The sequence below is a fragment of the Heterodontus francisci genome, chromosome 17 (assembly GCF_036365525.1).
Source record: "Heterodontus francisci isolate sHetFra1 chromosome 17, sHetFra1.hap1, whole genome shotgun sequence".
Lineage (NCBI taxonomy): Eukaryota > Metazoa > Chordata > Chondrichthyes > Heterodontiformes > Heterodontidae > Heterodontus > Heterodontus francisci.
Window position 1 is genome coordinate 92,394,568 of NC_090387.1, and position 24,894 is coordinate 92,419,461.

At 44.5% G+C, this 24,894-nt stretch overlaps 1 protein-coding gene across 2 annotated transcripts; it reads right to left on the reverse strand.

Moving 5' to 3' along the window:
• Positions 1–12,964: 12,964 nt before the first annotated feature.
• LOC137379270 (zinc finger protein 3-like) lies at positions 12,965–22,007 on the reverse strand. 2 transcript variants are annotated; one of them, XM_068049991.1, is made up of 3 exons: positions 21,994–22,007; positions 21,536–21,621; positions 12,965–13,622 (listed from the first exon to the last, which is right to left on the reverse strand). In XM_068049991.1, exons 2-3 carry the CDS (start codon positions 21,561–21,563, stop codon positions 13,141–13,143), a joined length of 510 nt encoding a protein of 169 aa, XP_067906092.1. In that variant the 5' UTR covers positions 21,564–21,621; positions 21,994–22,007; the 3' UTR covers positions 12,965–13,140. The 2 variants fall into 2 exon arrangements, with proteins under 2 accessions (XP_067906092.1, XP_067906091.1); XM_068049990.1 differs by having other exon boundaries at positions 21,962–22,007.
• Positions 22,008–24,894: the final 2,887 nt, after the last annotated feature.

The window sequence follows — 24,894 nt, forward strand, 5'->3', positions numbered from 1 at the left end:
GAGACACCTTGGGGTGCAAGTACATAGTTCCCTGAAAGTGGCAACACAGGTTGACAGGGTGGTGAAGAAGCCATATGGCATGCTTGCCTTCATCGGTCGAGGCATTGAGTACAAGAGTTGGGACGTCATGTTACAATTGTACATAACGTTGGTTAGGCCGCATTTGTAGTACTGTGTGCAGTTCTGGTTGTCACACTACAGGAAAGATGTGATTAAGCTAGACAGGGTGCAGAAAAAATTCAAAAGGATGTTGCCTAGTTTGGAGGGCTTGAGTTATAAAGAGAGATTGGATAGGCTGAGTCTGTTTTCCCTGGAGCGAAGGAGGCTGAGAGGGGATATGATAGAGGTATATAAAATTATGAGAGGCATAGATAGGGTAGGTAGCCACAGTCTGTTTCCCATGGCAGGGGTGACTAAAACTAGAGGGCATAGATTTAAGGTGAGAGGGAGGAGGTTTAAAGGGGATCAAAGGGATACATTTTTTACACAAAGAATAGTGGGTATCTGGAATGAGCTGCCAGAGGAGGTGGTGGAAGCATGAACAGTAGCAACATTTAAGAGGCATCTGGACAGGTACTTGAATGAGCAAGGCATAGAGGGATATGGAATTAGTACAGGCAGGTGGGATTAGTATAGATAGGCATTATGGTTGGCAAGGACGCGGTGGGCCGAAGGGCCTGTTTCTATGCTGTACGACTCTATCTAAAACAATGACTTGAAAAGTTTGGAGTCCTATTAACAAGTCATTAAAGGCAATCTTGGGACATAAGACTAGTGGAATCAGGCCACTCAAAGGTAATCACTTGAACAATGGGACACTGATCGAGTGAAGGGAAATTCTTTGGCATGAACTAATTAAGTTGCAAGAGGGAATACACACAGCCATCATGTGACAGGACTACGATCTGTGAATTTTCAGCTGGCTTTTCTCTCTCTGCAGCAGAAAAGCAACTGGACCCTGATCAGAAGAGACCCAAGTGAAGGTCCTTCTCTCCCCAGTCCAGCTGGCAAGTTTCGAACCTTGCCTGCTGGCCGTAACCATCTGATCATCACTGCAGCAGACAGAGACTCTGTTAAGGAACTCATCCACATCGCCGGTTTCCAGGAGGAGCACCGAATCTGCTGGCCACATCTACAAGCCGGGTTCATCCAGAAGACAACCAAGTCATCAAACTCCACAGACTGTATACCCCTTTTTATTGCTCCGGATTCTAATCCGACAAATCTATCCTTCCCCACTCTTAAACCTATCTGTGCGTGTGTGTGTGTGTGAAAGCTGGAGCATAGTTTATTACTTTACTTAGATTGGTTTAGGTGCAATAAAGTTAACCTATTTCTTTGTTAAACTCAAGAAAACCTGCCTGATTGGTTCTTTTATGATCATAGCACGTAAATAGCGAAACACTCACTGAATTGGCAAATACATTCACTTGTGAAAAAGAAATAAGTCCTGCTGCGATCAAACAAGGAGAGGGAATAGAGAGGAGCCCTTCAACGCCTCCTCACCTGATCATAACACACTGTATATCTGACCCTGTGCAGGAATGTACGAACTTACAAATTAGGAGCAGGAGGAGGCCACTCGACCGGAGCCTGCTCCGCCATTCAATAAGATCATGACTGATCTGAATGTAACCGAAACTCCACATTTCCGCCTACCCCCTATAACCTTTCACCCCCTTGCTTATCAAGAATCTATCTACCTCTGCCTTGAAAACAAAGACTCTGCTTCTACCGCCTTTTGAGGAAGAGAGTGCCAAAGACTCACGACCCTCCGAGAGAAAACATTTCTCCTCATCTCTGTCTAGGGAGGGTTTTGAGATGGGTAGATGATGTGAGAGACATTGGAGTGCATGTCCACAGGTCCATGAGGTAGCAGGACAGGTAGAAAAAGTGGCGAAGAAGGCTTATGTAATGCTTTCTTTACTGGCCGAGATATAGAATACAAAAGCAGGGATGTAATGCTGGAACTGTATAAAATGCTGGTTAGGCCACAGCTGTGGTATTATATACAGTTCTGGTCACCACATTACAGGAAGGACATAATTGCTCTGGACAGAGTACAGAGAAGATTTAAGAGAAAGTTACCAGTGCTTGAAAGTTGCAGCTATGAGGAAAGGTTGGATAGGCTAGGGTTGGTTTCCTTCGAACAGAGGAAGCTGAGAGGTGACTTAATTGAGGTGTACAAATGCCTTCTGGAAATCCAAGTACAATACATCCACCGGTTCCCCTTTATCCACAGCACATGTTACTGCTTCAAAAAACTCCAATAAATCGGTTAAACATGATTGCCCTTTCACAAAACCATGATGACACTGCCTTGTATTTTTCTGAGTGCCCTGTGTAATGACGGTTTTATTGCTTGCACTAATTTCTTAGAATTCGGTGTGTTTTAAAAAAAATGAAAAAAAATATTTCAGTGGACTTGAACACCTGCAAATAGCTGAAAGTTTTGGATGTTTACTTTGAATACAAGAATAGAAAAAGCAAGCAGTTTCAAGGAAGCCAGCCAGGGGTTTTTGACCTCTTGAATGACAGGGGAGACACTGTTTCTGGTCATGGGATCGGCTCATGAACGTTTACTTTTCTTTTGGATCCTTTTAAAAACCGTGAGTTGGACAAAGAGCAAGCATTTTAAAATTCGGTTTCTGACCTGCCTGGAGATCAAAGTGGAAGATCTAGAAAAGACCTCTCTCTGTAAAGGAAACTGGCAACTCCTGGAAAGAGGCCCTATATTTGAAAGGTGGCAGATTCCTATTGCCTCCTATCTCTGAAGAATTCCTGCATCGAGTGTGGTTCCAGTTTCCTTCTGTGATTTGGGAAATCCTGGAACCTGAAGAGAGCTTCGACTGCTATAGTGCTGCTGTGAGTCTGCCGAATAGCCTTGAATGCCTACCCATCACAGACCGTTCATTAACCTCGACTGGATAGACTTCAAGTCTCATACGACTATTTGATTCTGGGACACTTCGCCCAACCAAAGAATTTCCTACCAGAACGTGACAAACTGAATTATTTTATTATTCCTTTTATTCATATGAAACAACTTGACACTTGAATCTCCCCTCGCCCCGGTTCACCTTTTCTTTTGAATGTATGTGTGTGCATGAGGGCTACGGAAATAAGGAGCTTTCATATATATAAATTTATCTCATTACTGGTTACGACTTTTTTTTTCTAATAAATAGTTAATGTTGTTGTTGTTTAAAGAAACCTGGTTGGTGTGCATTATTCTGGGGAAACAAATAGAGTTTTAATTGGCTATTCTTCAGTAGGTGGGAAAATTCACTACTATGCTGTGACCTGTGGAGAAGTGGGACTGAATTAACAGTGCATTTCTCCCGCCTTGGTCATAATAGCTGCTATAACATCTTTAATAGCTTCTAACATTTTCCCTATGAGAGATGTTAAGCTAATTGGCCTGTAGTTTCCTGCTTTCTGTCTCTCTCCCCTTTTGAATAAAGGAGTTACATTGGCTATTTTCTAATCTAATGGAACCTTTCCTGATCTAGGGAATTTTGGAAAATCAAAACCAACGCATCAACTATCTCACTAACCACTTCTTTAAGACCCTAGGATGAATATTATAGAAATCACACACTGTATATCTGACAGTGTAAGTACTGGACCCTGTGGGGAAACATTATTTAAATCACACACTGTATATCTGACAGTATAAGTACTGGACCCTGTGGGGAAACATTATTTAAATCCTTTCCTTTTGGGCCTCCTTATCTCGAGAGACAATGGATATGCGCCTGGAGGTGGTCAGTGGTTTGTGAAGCAGCGCCTGGAGTGGCTATAAAGGCCAATTCTGGAGTGACAGGCTCTTCCACAGGTGCTGCAGAGAAAATTGTTTGTCGGGGCTGTTACACAGTTCGCTCTCCCCTTGCGCCTCTGTCTTTTTTCCTGCCAACTACTAAGTCTCTTCGGCTCGCCACAATTTAGCCCTGTCTTTATGGCTGCCCGCCAGCTCTGGCGAATGCTGGCAACTGACTCCCACGACTTGTGATCTACGTCACACGATTTCATGTCGCGTTTGCAGACGTCTTTATAGCGGAGACATGGACGGCCGGTGGGTCTGATACCAGTGGCGAGCTCGCTGTACAATGTGTCTTTAGGGATCCTGCCATCTTCCATGCGGCTCACATGGCCAAGCCATCTCAAGCGCCGCTGACTCAGTAGTGTGCATAAGCTGGGGGTGTTGGCCGCTTCAAGGACTTCTGTGTTGGAGATACGGTCCTGCCGCCTGATGCCAAGTATTCTCCGGAGGCAGCGAAGATGGAATGAATTGAGACGTCGCTCTTGGCTGGCATACGTTGTCCAGGCCTCGCTGCCGTAGAGCAAGGTACTGAGGACACAGGCCTGATACACTCGGACTTTTGTGTTCCGTGTCAGTGCGCCATTTTCCCACACTCTCTTGGCCAGTCTGGACATAGCAGTGGAAGCCTTACCCATGCGCTTGTTGATTTCTGCATCTAGAGACAGGTTACTGGTGATAGTTGAGCCTAGGTAGGTGAACTCTTGAACCACTTCCAGAGCGTGGCCGCCAATATTGATGGATGGAGCATTTCTGACGTCCTGCCCCATGATGTTCGTTTTCTTGAGGCTGATGGTTAGGCCAAATTCATTGCAGGCAGACACAAACCTGTCGATGAGACTCTGCAGGCACTCTTCAGTGTGAGATGTTAAAGCAGCATCGTCAGCAAAGAGGAGTTCGCTGATGAGGACTTTCCGTACTTTGGACTTCGCTCTTAGACGGGCAAGGTTGAACAACCTGCCCCCTGATCTTGTGTGGAGGAAAATTCCTTCTTCAGAGGATTTGAACGCATGTGAAAGCAGCAGGGAGAAGAAAATCCCAAAAAGTGTGGGTGCGAGAACACAGCCCTGTTTCACACCACTCAGGATAGGAAAGGGCTCTGATGAGGAGCCACCATGTTGAATTGTGCCTTTCATATTGTCATGGAATGAGGTGATGATACTTAGTAGCTTTGGTGGACATCCGATCTTTTCTAGTAGTCTGAAGAGACCACGTCTGCTGACGAGGTCAAAGGCTTTGGTGAGATCAATGAAAGCAATGTAGGGGGCATCTGTTGTTCACGGCATTTCTCCTGTATCTGACGAAGGGAGAACAGCATGTCAATGGTCGATCTCTCTGCACGAAAGCCACACTGTGCCTCAGGGTAGACACGCTCGGCCAGCTTCTGGAGCCTGTTCAGAGCGACTCGAGCAAAGACTTTCCCCACTATGCTGAGCAGGGAGATTCCACGGTAGTTGTTGCAGTCACCGCGGTCACCTTTGTTTTTATAGAGGGTGATGATGTCAGAGAAATGTATGATGGCATGAAGAGAGCTCTTGGGCCAACCATCAAGAAGATCGCCTCCCTCAAATCTAAATCGGGGGACATAATCACTGACCAACGCAAACAGATGGACCGCTGGGGTGAGCACTACCTAGAACTGTACTCCAGGGAGAATGCTGTCACTGAGACTGCCCTCAATACAGCCCAGCCTCTACCAGTCATGGATGAGCTGGACATACAGCCAACCAAATCGGAACTCAGTGATGCCATTGATTCTCTAGCCAGCGGAAAAGCCCCTGGGAAGGACAGCATTACCCCTGAAATAATCAAGAGTGCCAAGCCTGCTATACTCTCAGCACTACATGAACTGCTATGCCTGTGCTGGGACGAGGGAGCAGTACCCCAGGACATGCGCGATGCCAACATCATCACCCTCTATAAAAACATTATTTAAATCACACACTGTATATCTGACAGTGTAAATACTGGACCCTGTGGGGAAACATTATTTAAATCACACACTGTTTATGTCAGTGTAAGTACTGGATCCTGTCTGGGAACTTTTATTACATCAGTGGATCTTGAAATATTTTTGGTCCAAGAATCCCTTATCAATTGGATTACTCACCACGGAACCCATTCTCACTTGATTACATTACTATATAATAGTCATAATAAAAAAAAAAGAGTGCTGCATGCAGGAGTGTTACGATAATGCTTTTAAACAAAACAGGTATTTCCTTACCGTTATCAGTGAGATGCCTGCCTCTTACTGCAGAGTTTGTCTAACCCCAGCAGGAGCATGGCGACAGCAGGAGCTTAGAGAGAGCAGCAGCAGCACAATGTGTAGAAGCTTGGAAATGGTAGGAGGCCAGAGAGCAGAAACATGGAGAAGATAGGAGCTTGAAAAGGACAGCAGCTGGGAAAGAGCAGGAGCCCAGAGAGTGCAGAATCATGGAGAATGCAAAAGCACAAGGGAAACATGCATGGGAAGGACAGGAGGCCAGGAAAAACAGAGCACAGAAAGAGCAGGAACCCAGAGAAAGCAGGAGCACAGGGGAACAATGCTCAGAGAGAGCACTGAAGCAGCAGGTTGAGAGCAGAAGCCCAAGTGGAAGAGAGTGTGATTCCCACTGCCACTCACTCATTTTCTGACCATGGTGTCCTGGCTGCTCAACCTCAATGCCCACCTATAATGTTGGACCTTAATCACAGACCAGCTGAAAAGTTTCTATGGACCCCTCAGGAACAGAGTTTGGCATCCACTGCTTTTATTCACTCACTATATCTGACAGTGAAAGTACTGGCCCTGTGTGGGAACATTATTTACTCACTGTATTTTAATTTTTTAATATTCATTCTTGGGATGTGAGCATCACTGGCTAGGCCAGCATTTATTGCCCATCCCTAACTGCCCTTGAGAAGGTGGTGGTGAGCTGCCTTCTTGAACCGCTGCAGTCGATGTGGGTTAGGTACACCCACAGTGCTGTTAGGAAGGGAGTTCCAGGATTTTGACCCAGTGACAGCGAGGTGATATAGTTCCAAGTCAGGATGGTGCGTGGCTTGGAGGGGAACATGCAGGTAGTGGTGTTCCCAAGACCCCGCTGCCCTTGTCCTGCTAGGTGATATAGGATATGGGTTTGAAAGGTGCTGTTCAAAGAGCCTTGGTGAGTTGCTGCAGTAAATCTTGTAGATGGTATGCACTGCTGCCACTGCGCATAGTGGTGGAGGGAGTGAATGTTTAAGGTCATGGATAGAGTGCCGATCAAGTGGAATGCTTTGTCTTGGATGGTGTTGAGCTTCTTGAGTATTAGTGGCGCTGCACTCATCTAAGCAAGTGGAGAGTATTGCATTACATTCCTGATGTGTACCTTGTGCATGGTGCATGGGCTTTGGGGAGTCAAGACCTGAGTTACTCGCTGCAGAATTCTCAGCCTCTGCCTTGCTTTTGTAGCCACAGTATTTATATGGCTGGTCCAGTTAAGTTTCTGGTCACTGGTAACCCCCAGGATGTTGATAGTGGCGGATACAGTGATGGTAATGCCATTGAATGTCGAGGGGAGCTGCTTAGATTCTCTCCTGTTGGAAATAGTCATTGCCTGGCACTTGTGTAGCATGAATGTTACTGCCCACTTATCAGCCCCAAGCCTAAACAGTGTCCAGAACTTGCTGCATGCAGGCACAGCTGCTGCACTATCTGAGGAGTTGTAAATGGTACTGTACACTGTGCAATCATCTCCACTTCTGATCTTATCATGGAGGAAAGGTTATTGATGAAGCAGGTGAAGATGGTTGGGCCGAGGATACTATCCTGAGGAACTCCTGCAGTGATCTGACAAAGTAAGGGCCTCGTGTGGGAACATTAGTTAAATCACTCGCGATATATCTCAGAGCAAATACTGAGCCCTGTGTAGAAATAATAGGCCAGACTTTGAACTTCAATGGGGTATAAACCTTGTGATAGCTGAAAGACTCCTTGATATTCCTTTCTTAGTGAAGGAAGACTTAAGTGATTTTACTGGGATAAGTATATGGTCCATGGTCTCTGCAGACAGTGTCTTTGGTCTTTTCTGGAAATTTATTGTATTATATTCGCCTTTGTTTCACTGTTAGCCTGGAGATTAGTCTTTGGTATCAATAGACAACCTGCTCACACCATTGCTCTAATGCAGCCAACCCTCTAATGCTCAACGTGTTAAAGCCTCCACTAAAGTAGTGGAAAAGCAAATGCTTAATCCAGAGTAGGGGCATTTATATACACACCAAACAAACAGCACTTTCTATTTGCTCTTATATTTTCTTGCAAATAAGGCTAAGAATGAGATCCTTCAGACTGCAAAAGTTGAAACAAATAGTGACTCCAATCACCATTAACAGCAACCAGCAAACTAGAATAAAAGTCTCTCATTCTTGAAGATCTGTTGGAAACAGGTATTGGGCACAAAGCTGTAAAGTCAACAGCTGAGGTATCTAACTGCTGGTGAAGGGGCAAGAACTCTTCATGTTGAGCTCGCCATCCCTCAGCATGCTCTTCCTTTCAAGAATGCTGCTTGCTCTGGGTGTGGTGATTACAAGGCATGGAGGTTGAATCAGAAAAGCCTCCCACTCACCAGCCAATGTTTTATTGTCTCCAAAAAGGGAAATGGTGTCATGGTCTATATATGACAACTGTGGGTTAAAGAGTATGGCCTTGCACAGCCCCTCCTCACTTACAGACCATTTGAGATCATGATGCTCGAACAAAACCAAGGACATCCATCTGACCCTTACAATGCAGATTGGAGTCAAAGCTAACAAAAACAGAAAATGCTGGAAATACTCAGCATGTCAGGCAGCACCTGTCGAGAGAGAAAGAGTTTACAATTCAGGTCAATGTTTCTCCCTCCCCAGATGCTGCCTGATCTATTGAATATTTCCAGCATTTTCTGTTTTTATTTTAGATTTCCAGCATCTGCATATTTTGCTTTTGCATTAACATTAGGGCTGTCTGCCTTGGCCTATCAGCACATCTTAATAGGGTTAGCTGGGTTAACAGAGATAATGGTTTAAACTAGGCAGCTCCCTCTAAAACAGGTTACAGTAAAGGCCTGCTGCCCAACCCGAACCAAACGACATGTCAGGTCGCTCTTACGCATCCGGCTTTCAGGCTCCGGTTGAGACGGTCAGAGTTGGGCCGGGTACACACAGCAAGAAGCATTAAAAGTAAAATACCTACCTGAGCCGTAAGTCCGGGTCATCAAAAAGAGAAACTCTGAGTCTGCGCAGTGAGCGTCCCAATGATGTCATCACGCTCATGCTGCAGCTTCCTGAAGATTGGGATCCGCAAGGTAAGTAAAGGGTTCATTCCAGTGGTCGGGTCGGGGTCAAGCTTGAGTCGGGCGCAGGAAAAATTGGAGGGACTCGGGCCGGGTCAGGCTCGGGTCCGATGTGATTCTGTCGGGTTCAGGCTGGGTTTTTTTTCCTGCCCTGAGTAGGCCTTTAGGTTACAGCCTACGAACCCCTCAACAAAACGAAGAATGTACAGAAAAGAAACAGGCTATTCAGCCCAAGTGGTCTATGCTGGCATTTATGCTGCACCTGAGCCTCTGCCCACCCTTCTTCATTTAACCTTATATACGTCTGTGTGCTGTTATTGGACAGAATACACATCTTCTATAGTAAATATCCCCCTTATCCCCTAGTGTTAAATAATGCATTTTAAGTCCCAATATTCTACCACCTGACACGAGGCAGTTTCTTGGATTTCAGTCTAGTTCCATAAACTGTTGGCAGCTGGAGGAAGGGTCACTCTTTGTAAAATGATCTTATCGTTAATATAAAAGCAAAATACTGCAGATGCTGGAAATCTGAGATAAAAAATAAAGAGCTGGAAATACTCAGCAGGTCAGGTAGCATCTGTGGAGAGAGAAGCAGAGTTAACGTTTCAGGTCTGTGACCTTTCATCAGAACTGGTAAAAGTTACAAAAGAATTAGGTTTTAAGCAAGTGAAGCCGGGTTTTGGGGGGGGGGGGGGGGGGTGGGGTGAAGGGTAGGGAAAAGAACAAAAAGTGTGTGCGATGGGGCAGAGGACAGGAGAGATTAAATAGTCATGGGACAAAGGCAAAGAGTGTGCTAATGCTTGTGGTGAAAGACAAAGCATTAGTCCAGAGAGAGTGTTAATAGCAGAATAATGAGCAACTCTGTTCACATGAAAAAACAGCACATGGTTAAAAAAATAAAATAAATAAAAAAGTAGAAAAATATTTTTTAAAAAAGGCCAGTCATGCTCTGAAATTGTTGAACTCAAAGTTGAGTCCACGAGGCTGTAAAGTGCCTAATCGAAAGATCAGGTGCTGCTCCTTGAACTTGCGTTGATGTTCACTGGAACAGCAGCAGGCCAAGGACAGAAATATTGGCATGAGAGCAGTGGGGTGTATTGAAAGCAAGCAGAAGCTCGGGGTCATGCTTTCAGACTGAGCGGAGGTGTTCCGCAAAGCGGTCACCCAATCTGCATTTGGTCTCCACAATGTTGGAGATCACATTGTGAGCAGCGAATACAGTACACTAAATTGAAGGAAGTGCAAGTAAATCACTGCTTCACCTGGAAGGAGTGTTTGGGGCCTTGGATGGTACATGGGAAGGTGCCGCGGGAAGGGGACAAGGTGTCGGGGGTGATGGAGGAGTGGACCAGGGTGTCGCGGAGGAATCTTATCTTCAGGACTTGCAAAGGAACAAAACTTGCATTTGCATGGTGTCTTTCATGATCTCAGGACATTCTTTGACACTTTGCAGCCAATGAAGTACTTTTGAAGTGTAGCCATTGTTATAAGGTAGAAAAAGTTAACACTATTGAGTTAGTAACCATAATGATTACACTTCCAAAATAACTCTGAAGGTGAAGCATTGTTGAATCAAAATGCTCTTAACTACTAATTTTCAGTGGCTGTGAAACAGGTATTGTTGGCCCTTTGGAAAAATTCGAGATGTTGTTAGAAAACGTGAGCTTTACAGTCCGTGCTTGATCTGAAGACAAGTAGCTGCGTTGGGGCTGGCCATCTAACTGGCACAGTCACTGTACAAACCTTCTCAGTTTGTACATTTCTCTTATTTTGCTAACTGCTGATGTAAAAAGGACCTTGTTTATGAGGTGAAACAAGAGCACAAATCACCACCTATCAGACAGTAACATAGCTGATCTGTTTAACTCTCCTCAAACTACAGCTGCCATCTCTAGAATCATCCTGATGAATTTACACCAAGTTTTAATGTCCTTCCCTTACTATGGGTCACCCAAAACTGGGATTACTTGATTACTCCTGTACTCCATGCCCCATTTATGAAATTCAAAGTGCTGTCGGCCTTAATGGCTTTATCCACATCATCATGAAAACCCTATACGCCAAATGGGAAATATTAATTACGTTAGACTTCTAACCGAAAAATCCGACAAGTGAACTTTTAAAAACTGGCAGCCAAGATGGCTACTGCAATTTACATTTGAAACACAAGGAGATTAAACTGGAGATGAAAAGCCTCAGCAAGCCCAGCCAGAACAATGGCTTGCTCGCCATGACTGAATTACTCAGAATGGTTTCATCAACACGGTCGTCAAGGCCATCTACACCCAGTGACTTTGAAAGAGCCAACCCCCTCTGAGTGTGACTGGACATCTTGAGGCATGTAGCACCTTGAATCTCAGAAGATTCCAGAAAAAAAACCTCATTAAAAACAAAGGGGTTGATAGAGCCAAGTGACTGCCTGCGCAGCTCCAAAGAAACTGTACGCTTTGTCACAGACAGTAACAGGCAGTAACAAAGCAGTCTCTCTCTCTCCAGAAAATGTCAAGAGAAGATCTGACTGTGACTGAGAACCCCCTCAAGCCTATAGACCACTACAGTCAGCAACTAGGAGACAAGAATCAAGCACCACCCTTCTGCCTTCAGGAGCCCCGAGCAAAGCAAGCCAATCACCGTGTACGTAGCCCAGTGAGGGCTTAAAGACTGCAATTTCACCTGAGCATTATTGGACTCACATACTGTATTTGAATTCCATTTATTCCAGACTTTCATCCAACCACCAAATCTGTTTCCCACTGTAATCTATTTGTGCGTGTGTGCGTGCGTGTGAGAGACACTCTCGTATGTATGTGTCATGTATTTTTTGTATTTTAAATCGGGTTAGAGTGCTAAGTTTAACAAACTTACCTCTTTCTTGTTTAAACTGTTTCATTGCAAAAGAACCAATCACATTAGAGGAACAGGGGCAAACACTCACTGAGGTGGTAAGCTCAGCCACCATATTAAAAAAGGATAAATTCTGTTGCGGTCAAACAAGAGAAGGGGTGAAAAGGGGGAGACTGAGATCCCCTCCTCACCTGGCCGTAACAACCTTCACTCTCACTTCCAGGGCATTGCAACCATGGTTTCCCGTTTAAGGACTTGCCCTCCTATGATTCTCCTTCCCTGTTCACTTTAGTGGTATGAGGATCCTGGAAAGCCCCAGTCTGAACCCACTTCTCGATCAACCTACACCTTCAATGGCTTTACATTGAGTGTGCACTCCCATTCCTTGTTTGTCCTCTCACAATGCATTAGTTCACACCCCTCCACATTTAACTGCATCTACCCCCCATCTTCCCGTTCCATTGAGTTATCAAATTTGTTTTTACATATTTTTCAGTACTCCTTGTATGAAAAAGAGACAGAGACAAATAAAACTGGAGTGAGAGATAAACCATGCTGCATGATATTGGAACTTCAGTCAGTAATCACATTGACATACTATAGAATATTTACGATTTGCAGATATACAATTTGTCGCTCTTCAACTTTGAAAACTTGGTCACCTCAATCAAATCTTTTCAAATGATTCACTGACAAAGCTGACCAGTAAAAACTGTGCATCAAACTACCTGCAGGGCTTAACTTGTGATTGTGAAGTGTCTCAGACACAGATCATGGCAGAATGGGGTAGGACATAAACTTTGACCTAATGTGCTAGCACTGTAACTGTGCTCTGCCTTGTGGGGATAATCCCTGGTATTTTCAGTGAATGCTTCATTGAGAAATTAACCATGGGAAAGTCTGCAATGGGATATTGTGGAATTGGAAAGAGGGAGGACCAGACAGATGTATGTGAAATCAGCCATTTCATTGTACAAATGTTACTAACATAGACACCATGTTGAAAGCAGACCTTTTACACCTCTAAATACTGAAAACCAGAGACATAGCTGCGCACAGTGGAATCCCAAGTCTCCAACCTAATCCAGTACATCTCTCCAGTGTAAAATGATTGCATCACTCGTAATTGACAGACTGCATCAAACCTCTTTTTAATAACTGCAAATCATACAGTTTCTAGTCCGTGTGGATTTGCAGATGCCGTATTAAGTGACCAGATGTGTAAAATCGCTTCGTACACACCCTACATTCAAACGGTCTCTCTCCAGTGTGAATCCGCTGGTGCACTTTCAAGTCGTTGCAAGTGGAAAACCGCTTTGTGCAAACATTACACTCAAACGGTTTCTCTCCTCTGTGAAATCGCTGATGTCTTATCAAGTTACTGGATTTACTAAATCGCTTCTTACACTCTACACACTCAAAAGGTTTCTCTCCTGTGTGAACACGCAGATGTTTTTTCAAAAGGCAGGGCCACCTGAAACGCTTCCCACACACAAAACACTGAAAGCTGTCTGCGTCCTGAAGCAATGGCCCCTGCTGGCTGGGTCCAGGAGTCTCTGTTGATCCAGGCTGATCATTTACTAACATTTCTGCTTCGTTCAGGATTTCCATGTTGGCTGTTGGTTCCACAGGACCTGAGCAATCTCCGCCTAGCACATCTGAACACATAGAAGACGTAAATCAGTAAACACCCTTGTGGGTTCCCTGCATCTGTAAATATCCCCAGGCCATCTGGTGGCAGGGGGGCTGGGGGTGGAGGGGCTGGGTGGTTTCTGCTTTAACTACATTTCAAGAACTAGAAAATGTTATTGTTTCTGCTGCTGTCAGTATAGAATACCTTTATTCAGGCACCAGTACATCATATACAGCACAGCCCTGCAAAGGGATATACACCAAATAAGTAATTGAGCAAGGTGGCAGACAGAGGGAAATGTGAAATTATCCACTTTGCTGGGAAGAATGGCCGTTTCCCCATGACCCTGCAAAATTTCTCTCTTCAGATGCTTATCCAATTCTCTTTTGAAAGCCACAATTGAATCTGCTTCCACACTCTCTGGCACTAACCAGATCCTAACACCTGTTGCATAAAAATGTTTTTCCTCATGTTACCTCTGGTTCTCGACTCTTCCACCGAAGGCACCAGGATCTCTCTATCTACACTCTCATGATTTTGAACACCTCTATCAGATCTCCTCTCAACCATCGGAGAACAACCTCAGCTTCTCCAATCAATCCACATAACTAAGTCTTTCATCCCTGGAACCAATTCTCGTAAACCTTTTCTGTACCCTTTCTAAAGCCTTCACATCTTCTGAAAGTGTGATACCCAGAACTGAGGCTGAACCAGTGTTTTATACAGGTCCATTATAACACAAGAACACAAGAAATAGGAGCAGAAGTAGACCATGTGGCCCATCGAGCCTGCTCCACCATTCAATACGATCATGGCTCATCTTGGGTTTCAATTCCACTTTCCTGCCCGCTCCCCATATCCCTCGATTCCCTGAGAGACCAAAAGTCTATCTATTCCAGCCTTAAATGTATTCAGCAATGGAGCATCCACAACCCTCTGGGGTAGAGAATTCCAAAGATTCACAACCCTTTGAGAGAAGTAATTTCTCATCTCAGTCCTAAATGATCAGCCCCTTATCTCGAGACTGTGCCCCCGTGTTCTAGATTCCCCGACCAGTGGAAAGAATCTCTCAGCTTCTACCCTATCAAGCCCTTTCAGAATCTTGTTTGTCTCAATTAGATCGCCTCTCATTCTTCTAAACTCCAGAGAATATAAGTCCAATTAAATCAGCCTCTCATCATAGGACAACCCCTTCATCCCAGGAACCAAATCAGTAAATCTTCGCTGCACTGCCTCCAGTGTAAGTATATCCTTTCCTAAATGTGGAGACCAAAACTGTACACAATATTTCAGGAATAAAAACAAGAAATGCTGGAACCACTCAGCAGGTCTGGCAGCATCTGTGGAAAGAGAAGCAGAGTTAACGTTTCGGGTCAGTGACCCTTCTTCGGAACTAGCAAATATTCGAAATGTCAAAGGTTATAAGCAAGTGAACCGGGGGTGGGGCAAGAGATTGGCACATTATTTCAGCTGCGGTCTCACCAAAGCCATGTACAATTTTCGTAAGACTTCTTTATTCTTGTACTCCAATCTCCTTGCAATAAAGGCCAACATGCCATTTGCCTTCCTAACAGCCTGTTGCACCTGCATGTTAACTTTGTGTGTTCCTTGTACAAGTACCCCCAAGTCTCTCTGAACATCAAAACTTCCCAGTTTCACACCTTTTAAAAAATATTCTGCTTTTCTATTTTTATGACCAAAGTGTACAGCTTCACACTTCCCTACATTATACTGCATTTGCCATCTTGTCGTCCACTCACTGAACCTGGCTATATCTCTTTGCAGCCTCTCTATGTCCTCCCCACAGCTTACCTTTCCACCGAGCTTTGGATCATCAGCAAACGTAGATACATTACTCTCTGTCACTTCATCCAAGTCATTAATGTAGAGTGTAAATAGTTGAGGCTCCAGCACTGATCCTTGTGGCACCCCACTATTCAGTGCCTGCCAACTTGAAAATGCCCCATTTATGCCCACTCTCTGCTTCCTGTATGTTAAACAATCCTTTCTCCACACTAAAATATTACCCCCAACACCATGAGCCCTTATCTTACCTATAACTTCCTTGCTTTTGTACTCTATGCTTCTATTTATAAAGCCCAAGATCCCATATGCCTTATTAACTGCTTACTCAACCTACCATGCCACCTTTGGTGATTTGTGCACATATAGCCCCAGGTCCCTCTGCTGCTGCACTCCCTTTAGAATTGTACCCTTTAGTTTATATTGCCTCTCATTCTTCCTAACAAAATGTATCACTTCACACTTCTCCACATTAAATTTCATCGGCCACATGTCCACCCATTCCACCAGCCTATGTCCTCATGAAATCCATTATCCTCCGCACAGTTCACAGTATTCCAGACTGTGTCGTCTGCAATACTTCCAAGCTTTGTGTCATCATGTTTTGTGTCCTTTGAGGTGAGATTGAGTAGAAAAGGTCTATATTCTCCAGAGTTTAGAAAAATGAGAAGTGATTGCAGTGAAACATGAGAATTTCTTCGAGGGTTTGACAGGATAGATCCCGAAAGGCTATTTCCTCTGGCTGGAGATTTAGAACGTAGAATCAGGATAGGAGGTCAGCTATTCAGGACTGAGATTAGGAGAAATTTCTTCATTCTGAGAGTTATGGGTCTTTGGAATTCTCTACCCCAGAGAGTTGTGGATGCTCGGTTGTTGAGTATATTCAAGACAGAGATCAAAAGACTTTTGGACACTAAGAGAATCAAAGGATAGGGGAAGAAGGTGGGAACGTGGAGCTTATGTAAAAGTTCAACCATGATCTCACTGAATGGCAGCAGATCAGGCACATAGGGGAGTATGGCCTACGCCTGTTCCTATTTTGTTTTTTGATTCCTTCGTGAGTTGTGGATGTTGCTGGCAAGGCCAGCATTTACTGCCCATCCCTAATTGCTGGACAGACGGTGGTGCTGAGTTTCCTTCTTGAATTGCTGCAGTCCTTGTGCTGTAGATACACCTAACAGTGCTGTTAGGGACAGAGTTCCAGGATTCTGACCCAGTAATAATAAAGGAACGGCAATATATTTCCAAGTCAGGATGGTGGTGTTCCCATTTATCTGCAGTCCTTGTCCTTCTAGGTGGTAGAGGTTGCCTTTCAGAAGATGCTGTCAAACGAGCTGCAGCCACTATGCACTGGCGAGGGAGGAAGTGAATATTTACTATGGTGGATGGGGTACCACCAAGCAGGCTGCTTTATCCTGGATGGTGTCTAGCTTCCTGAGTATTGTTGGGGCCGAACTCATCCAGGCAAGGGGAGTGTACTCCATCGCACTCCCGACTTGTGCCCTGTAGAAGGTGGAAAGGTTTTGGGGAGTCAGGTGGTGAGTGACTGGCTGCAGAACACCCAGCCACTGACCTTCTCTCGTAGCCACAGTATTTATGTGGCTGGACCGGTTACATTTCATTCCCCAACATAGCAACAGGAGTAGGCCATTCAGCCCGTCGAGCCTGCTCCACCATTCTATTAAATCATAGCTGATCATCTACTTCAACTCCACTTTCCCGCGCTATGTCCATATCTCTTGTATCATTAATCTCCAGAAGTTGACTGATTTCTGCCTTGAACATGCTCAATAATTGAGTTAAAAAATTCCTCCTCATCTCAGTCTTAAATGGCCTGCCCCTTATTCTGAAACTGTGTCCCCCGGTTCTAGGCTCACCAGACAGGGCAAACATCTTATCTACATCCACCCAGTCACATCCTTTAAGAATTTTGTACGTTTCAATGAGTTCACCTCTCACTCTTCAAAACTCAATCAAAATCCTGGAACTCCCTTCCTAACAGCACTGTAGTTGTACCTACACCCAAGGACTGCAGTGGTTCAAGAAGGTAGCTCACCACCACCTTCTCAAGGGCAATTAGGGATGGGCAATAAATGCTGGCCTAGCCAGCAACGCCCACATCCCACAAACGAATAAAAAAACTCTCCTCATAAGAAAATCCTGCCTTTTCAGGGATTAGTCTGGTGAATCTCCATTGCACTCCCTCTATGGCAAGCATATCCACCCTTATATAAGGAAACCAAAACTGTACACAATACTCCAGGTGTAGTCTCACCAAAGCTCTATACAATTACAGCAAGACTTCTTTACTCCTGTACTCAAATCCCCTTGCGATGAAGGTCAACATACCATTTGCCTTCCTTATTGATTGTTGCACCTGCATCCTAGCTTTTAGTCACTCATAAACAAGGACACTCAGGTCCCTTTGGACATCAACACTTCCCAACATCTCACCATTTAAGAAATATTCTGTGTTTGTGCTTTTTTCTACCAAAGTGGATAACTTCACACTTATTCACATTATATTCCATCTGCCATGTCCTTGCCCATTCAATTTGCCTGTTAAAGTCTGCTTGAAGCATCCTTGCATCCTCCTCACAACTTACATTCCCCAGTTTTGTGTCATCAGTAAATTTGGAAATATTACATTTGGCCCCTACATCCAAATCATTTATACAGATTGTGAACATCTTTGGCCCCAGCACCGACACTTGCATATCCCACTAGTAACAGCCAGCCATCCTGAGAATGACCCATTTATTCTACTTTCTGTTTTCTGTCTGTTAACCAATTTTCAATCCATTCCAGTATATTACCCCCAATCCCATGAGCTCTAATTTTGTTTACTAACTCCTGTGTGGGACCTTATCAAAAGACTTCTGAAAATCCAAATACACAACATCCCCTGGCTCTCCTTTAACTATGCTACAAATTACATCCTCAAAAAACTCCAACAGGTTTGTCAAAGAAGATTTCCCTTTCATAAATCTATGTTGGCTCTGCCCAGTTCTACCATTATGTTCTAAGTGTCCAGTTATCACATCCTTTATAATAAGTTCCAACATTTTCCCTACTATTGACGTCAAACAAACAGGTCTGTAGTTCTCCATTCTCCCTCATGAAGGAGTCAGCAATGGTACTCCTGTTATATACCAAGGGGAGGTGTTTCTTGATAAATAGTGAAGGTGAAAATGGCTCTCAGGGCTTTGGAGTGAGTTCTGGAATTCTATGCCAAAGGGAAAGATTTAAACACATCTGGTTGGTGGTGGTGGGGGGAGGGCAGTGAGGGATTTGCAATCAGAGAGAGAGAAGGACAATAATGTTTCATCCACTATTCTAACAGCTTTATCAGTACAGAAAGGGAAAGAAAAAGGCCATATGTTAGAGAGAGATAAAAATACAGACGGAGAAGAAGCAAGAAATAGGAGAACACCAGGGAAAAAATAATGAGTCAGGATTGAGTGGAATGTATATGAGAACATGAAGCTTTCAAACAAAACTACATAGAGTTTTGATATTTTGGCCAGATCAGAGACCTGGTTTAAGTTTGGGCAGTACTGGGAACTAAATATTTCTGGTTATAACTTTTTCAGGAGAGATAAAGAGGAAAAAGGAGGGCGGAGGGCATTGTTTGCGAAGCATTCTATCACAGTGCTAGATGGTAAGGGTGTTGGTTAAGACAGAATCCACGTGGACCGAAGTAAAGAATCAGAAGGAAAACTGAATTCCCTCAACCCTGTTACCAGACTAGTAAATCTCTTCTGCATCCACACGAGTGCCTTGACATCCTTCCTAAAGTGTGGTGCTTAGAATTGGACACAATACTCTAGCTGAGGCCAAACTAATATTTTGTAACAGCTTACCACAACTTGCTTGCTTTTTGACTCTATGCTTCTATTTGTAAAGCCAAGAATCCTGTATTTTCTGTTATTAATAAGGTTCATCAACTTGCCTTGCCACCTTCAAAGTTTTCTCTACATACAACAACAACCACCACCCCCAATTTAAATTGTGCCATTTAGTTTATATTACCTCTCCTTATTCTTCCTCCCAAACTGCATTACTTGACACTTCCCTGCTTTAAATTTCACCAGTCTGTGTCCTCCTGAAGTCTGTTACCATCCTCCTCATTATTTACTATATTTCCGAGTTTTGTATCATCTGCAGACTTTGAAATTGCCATGTATATCCAAAGCCAGATTATTAATATATATCAAAAAGAGCCGTGGTCCTAATACCATGCCCCGCCACTGTCCCTTAATCCCATGTGCTATACAGGCAAAGGGGAAAGAGCAGGGGAGAGGGGTTCATTGACTCTCTGTACCAAAGAGCCAGTACAGGCACAAATGGACTAAATGCCATCCTTCTGTACGTTATCCTTCCACAAGAAGTTTTTTGGTACATGGAATGTTTTGCCACAGGGCATACTTGAGCCAGAAACCATTGAATCTTTTGAAGGAAAAATAAAGTTGGGCAGTGGGATTAGTCTGAGATTGATACAAGGTTATCAGTAGAGAGCGAGGCAGCGGGATTCGTTTTGGATTGTTCCTGCAAAGACCTGGCACAGAGACAATGTGCTGAATGATATTTTATAATGCTCTGTTGGTTTTATCTTGTGCCCTCAGGCATCGAACACAATGCTAGGACAAAGCAGCCTGCTTGATCAGCACCCCATCCATCACCTTAAACATTCACGTCCTCCATTACCGGCACACCGTAGCATCAGTGGATACCATCTACAAGGCTCCTTCTAAACCCATGACATCTACCACCTAGAAGAATAAGCACAGCAGACACATAGGAACAGCACCTGCAAGTTCCCCTCCAAGTCACACACCATCCAGACTTGGAAATATATCATCGTTCCTCCACTGTTGCTGCGTCAAAATCCTGGAACTCCCTCCCTAACAGCACTGAGAGTGTACCCGCACCAGATGGACTGCAGCGGTTCAAGAAGGCAGCTCACCACTACCTTCTCAAGGACAATTAGGGATGCACAACAAATGCTGGCCTTGCCAGCATTGCCCACATCCCATGAATGTAAAAGAACATTAAACTTGACTAAGGCTTTTATTGCAAAGGAATTAATGAAACAGCCAAAGAACAACTGACTGCTAGCAATGGGAGAACACTAACTTCTGTTTTTATATGGTGTATTTAAAAGTTATAGAGATGGGACAGGTTTAAACAATGAAACACATTTCTCCATCATACAATCTAGAGACGGGACAGTTTGAAAGACTGAGATAAATTTTCCTACATACTCTCTGTTTACTGTTTATAAAGATGGTACAGATTTGAACAGTGTGATACAGTTTTCCATTATATAGTCTGTTTACTGTTTATAGAGAGGGGCCAGGTCTAAACAGTGAGAGATTCTGCAGACCACAATTTAAGCCTGAGGTAACGAGCTGTGTTCAATCCCTCTGGGGTACAACTGTTGATGTCATGATGAATTGAGAGACAGAAACCGCAGACCTTCAGTGAAATCATTCCTGTCAACTGATTGTGGTGACTTTAAAATGTCATTTATAATATTCACATTATGCTGTTACGAATAGTGCTTCTTCCATCGACATCCCAGTCGCTGCATAAAGTGAAATACATGTTTCTACAATAACATGCATTTCCATTGCCCCTTTAATGAAGTGAAACATCCCAAGGTGCCGCTCAGGTGCTAATCAGACAAATATTGACAAACAATGAAGTATAAAATTAAAGTTCTAATTGAACAGATAGCTGCAGAATCTCAAAACTGAGAAGGGGAGAGATTGGGTATAACCACAGAAACCAATGACATCCAGGGATGTATACAGCCACACATGAATTGGTGAAACCAACCCACCTCAGGGAAGCCGGAGGGTGAATGTCACCAAAAGAAGCCTTTGCCCATTCCTATTCTATTGGCACACAAGACGCGGAGAACTCCTGGTACATTGTGTGTGCAACAAGTTAACTTGGCTGCCATGGAGATCTTTACTCGCACCTTGAGATTCAGTCTTGCAGCAGAGATTCAGCAACAAACAGTCACCAACAGCCTCCGTTCAGCAATGAGTTTAGTTCTTACTGCAGAGATGTGGTCCACAACTTGTAGGGCTGTGACTTAATGCTATAGCTTCAAACACTCACACTTACCTGGATTTCCCCACAAGAGTCTTTCCATAACCTTTTCCTAGGATTTTTCACACAACTGAATCCTGTCAGTTCTGTTCTGGAGACAACTGAAAGAAGTAACAGAGTGCAATTTAGTACCCTTTCACATCTCTTATGAAATTCCACACAGTGTTTTACATAAAACACCTTATTGGCGCAGTTAATGAATACTTTCTCTCGCTATCACCCCTCTGGAAACATAGCCCACTCCTAGGAACTTACAACCCTGAACAACTCAGTCATCAAACAACTATCCTGAAGAGCTGTCTGCAGTCAGGACACAGGACTTTTCCACTCAAAGAATTCCCCCAGATATAAAAACCCATTCATTAGTTAAGGAAATCAGTTGGACGAATCCAAAGTGAATGTAATGCAAGATGACCAGCCAGTCTCAGGTATTTGTCTCACATTCAGCAAATCCTCAACAATGGCTGCCTCACCCTAACCTCAATCCCACGCATGCGCGGAAACCAGCCTGCCAGGATGTCACACAGCAGGATTAGAAGCCCCTTGTGCGCACGCGTGAATGTTTAAATCCGTTGGCAGCACGGAAACCGGAGCGGATTACCGTTCGAGCCGCAACTCAATTCACCATATGTTTTAATAGGTTTAGATTTTATATATATATATATATGTTCGCGGAAACTAGGGAATGAGCTTTACACCAAGAATATTGCTTCCCAAAGATTTTTAATTTAAAATTCTGCTTTTGACTCAATGGCGGCTCTTCCCACCCACATTCCCTCACGGCTGCGAAACCGCCCTATTGTTGGCACGGTCTAGTTCAGCGCATGCGTTCCGGCTCCTAACCAGCAGAACAATGGAATTTCAGGGAGAGCGGCGGAGCGAGCCGGCAGGCGGCGGAAAAATTCCTGAATCATGTCGATTCAAATGCTTAGAGCTTGGCTAAAGTTATTCCACGAGTTAAAGTCACCAGCTGGGGCTTTCTTCATGTGTCTGAAGCGGCCGAGGCGGCTCCTACACTAAGATGGAGGGCGTCACGTGGTGCGAGCTGGTTTGATTGACAGCTGAAGGGTAGGGAACTCCTGCAAAGCTGGACGAGGCACAGTCCTCTCCTGCAGCAAACTACATTTACACAGACTCTTTCACAGAGGGCACAAACTAAACTCAATATGCTGAAGACACTTAACACCGCTGTTGAGATAAAAATGTCTAATTAACGGTACAGGTTGATGGCACATTGTCAGAAATGAGGATGTTACAGATGATCAGTGCTTCTCCATGTTGAGCACCAACTGGAAGAAGGGGGTGGTACAGGACATACCCGGGGATGGTGATGGTGGTGTCAGGGACATTGTGTGCTGCGCAAGGGCACAGAATGTACTCTGGGTGGGTGACTTCAATGACCATCAAGAATGGCTCAGTAGCATCACGATTGGCCGAGTTGTAAAGGACATAGCTGCTAGAATGAGTCTGTGGTAGGTGGTGACGGAACCAATAAGAGGAAGAAACCTACTTGACCTCACCCTCGCGAATCTACCTGTCGCAGATGCATCTGCCCCTGACAGTATTGTGAGGAGAGACCACCACACAGTCCTTGTGGAGATGAAGTACCGTCTCCACCATCTAGCAAAATCGGAGTCAATGGGAATCGGGAGGAGGGCGGGTGATCTCTTGGCTGGTTGGAGTCATTCCTAGCACAAAGGAAGATGGTTGTGGTTGTTGGAGGTCAATCATCTCAGTCCCAGGACATCACTGCAGGAGATCCTCAGGGTAGTGTCTGAGGCCCAACCATCTTCAACTGCTTCATCAATGACCTTCCCTCCATCATAAGGTCAGAAATGGGGATGTTCGCTGACTGCGCAATGTTCAGCACCATTCGTGACTCCTCAGATAATGAAGCAGCCCGTGTCCATATACAGTAAGATCTGGACAACATCCAGGCTTGAGCTGAAAAGTGCCAAGTAACATTCGCACCACACAAGGGCCAGGCAACCATCTCAAACAAGAGAGAATCTAACCATCTCTTAATGTTCAATGGAATTACCATTGCTGAATCCCCCGCTTTCATCATTCTGGGGGGTTACCATTGACTAGAAACTCAGCAGGTCAGAGGCTGGAAATTCTGCCCAAGTAATTCACCTCCTGACTTCCCAATGATTGTCCACCATTTTCAAGGCACAAGTCAGGAGTGTGATAGAATACTTTCCACTTGCCTCCATGGGTGCAGTTCGAACAACACTCAAGAAGCTCGACACCATCCAGGACAAAGCAGCAGCTTGATTGGCACCCCATCCACCACCTTCAACATTCACTCACTTCACTGACGCACAGTGGCAGCAGTGTGTACCATCTACAAGATGCACTGCAGCAACTCACCAAGACTCCTTCGACAGCACCTTCCAAACCCGTGACCTGTATCACCTAGAAGACCAAGGGCAACAGATGCATGGGAACACCATCACCTGCAAGTTTCCCTCCAAGCCACACACCATTGTGACTTGGAACTATATTGCTGTTCCTTCGCTGTTGATGGATCAAAATCCTGGAACTCCCTTCTTAACAACACTGTGGATGTACCTACACCCCAAGGACTGCAGCGGTTCAAGAAGGGAACTCACCACCACCTTCTCAAGGGAAATTGGGGATGGGGAATAAATTCTGGCCTAGCCAGCGATGCCCACATCCCATGAATGAACGAATAAAGCAACAGCCTTTAAACAGGTAAAGAGCAAAGGAAAAGAGTGCAGGAAAAGGAACACAAAGACATGGACTGATGAAATGGCAGGTGCTGATGGTGCCAGGCAAAAGGGGAGACAGAAACGACTTTTATTGATGTAGCACCTTGAACAGAGTAAAATATCACAAGGTGCTTAACAACAACAATCTATGTCACTTTGTATTGGCAGACTGGTTGCAATCTCACTTTGAAGAGCTGGAACCTGTCGTAGCTGCTAAGCGCATTGCACTGCTGAACTACAAGAAAGCCCCCAGCGAGTTAACATCCATAGCACTTAAAGTAGCCAGAAGCGCTGCACAAAGAACAGCCAGGCGCTGCGCAAATGACTACTGGCAACACCTATGCAGTCGTATTCAGCTGGCCTCTGACACATGAAACATCAGAGGAATGTATGACAGCATTAAGAGAGCTTTTGGGTCAACCATCAGGAAGATCGCCCCCCTCAAATCTAAATCAGGAGAAGCAATCACTGACCAACGCAAGCAAATGGACCGCTGGGTGGAGCACTACCTAGAACTGTACTCCAAGGAAAATGTTGTCACTGAGACCGCCCTCAATGTAGCCCAGTCTCTGCTAGTCATGGATAAGCTGGATGAACGGCCAACAAAATCGGAACTCAGTGATGCCATTGATTCTCTAG

What these genes read in the sequence shown, in the direction of transcription:
- LOC137379270 (XM_068049991.1), bottom strand. Translation starts at nt 21,563, where the DNA reads ATGGAAAGACTCTTGTGGGGAAATCCAG. An exon ending in ACTCTTGTGGGGAAATCCAG is followed by an intron (nt 13,623 to 21,535) that starts GTAAGTGTGAGT and finishes CTATGTGTTCAG; the next exon opens with ATGTGCTAGGCGGAGATTGC.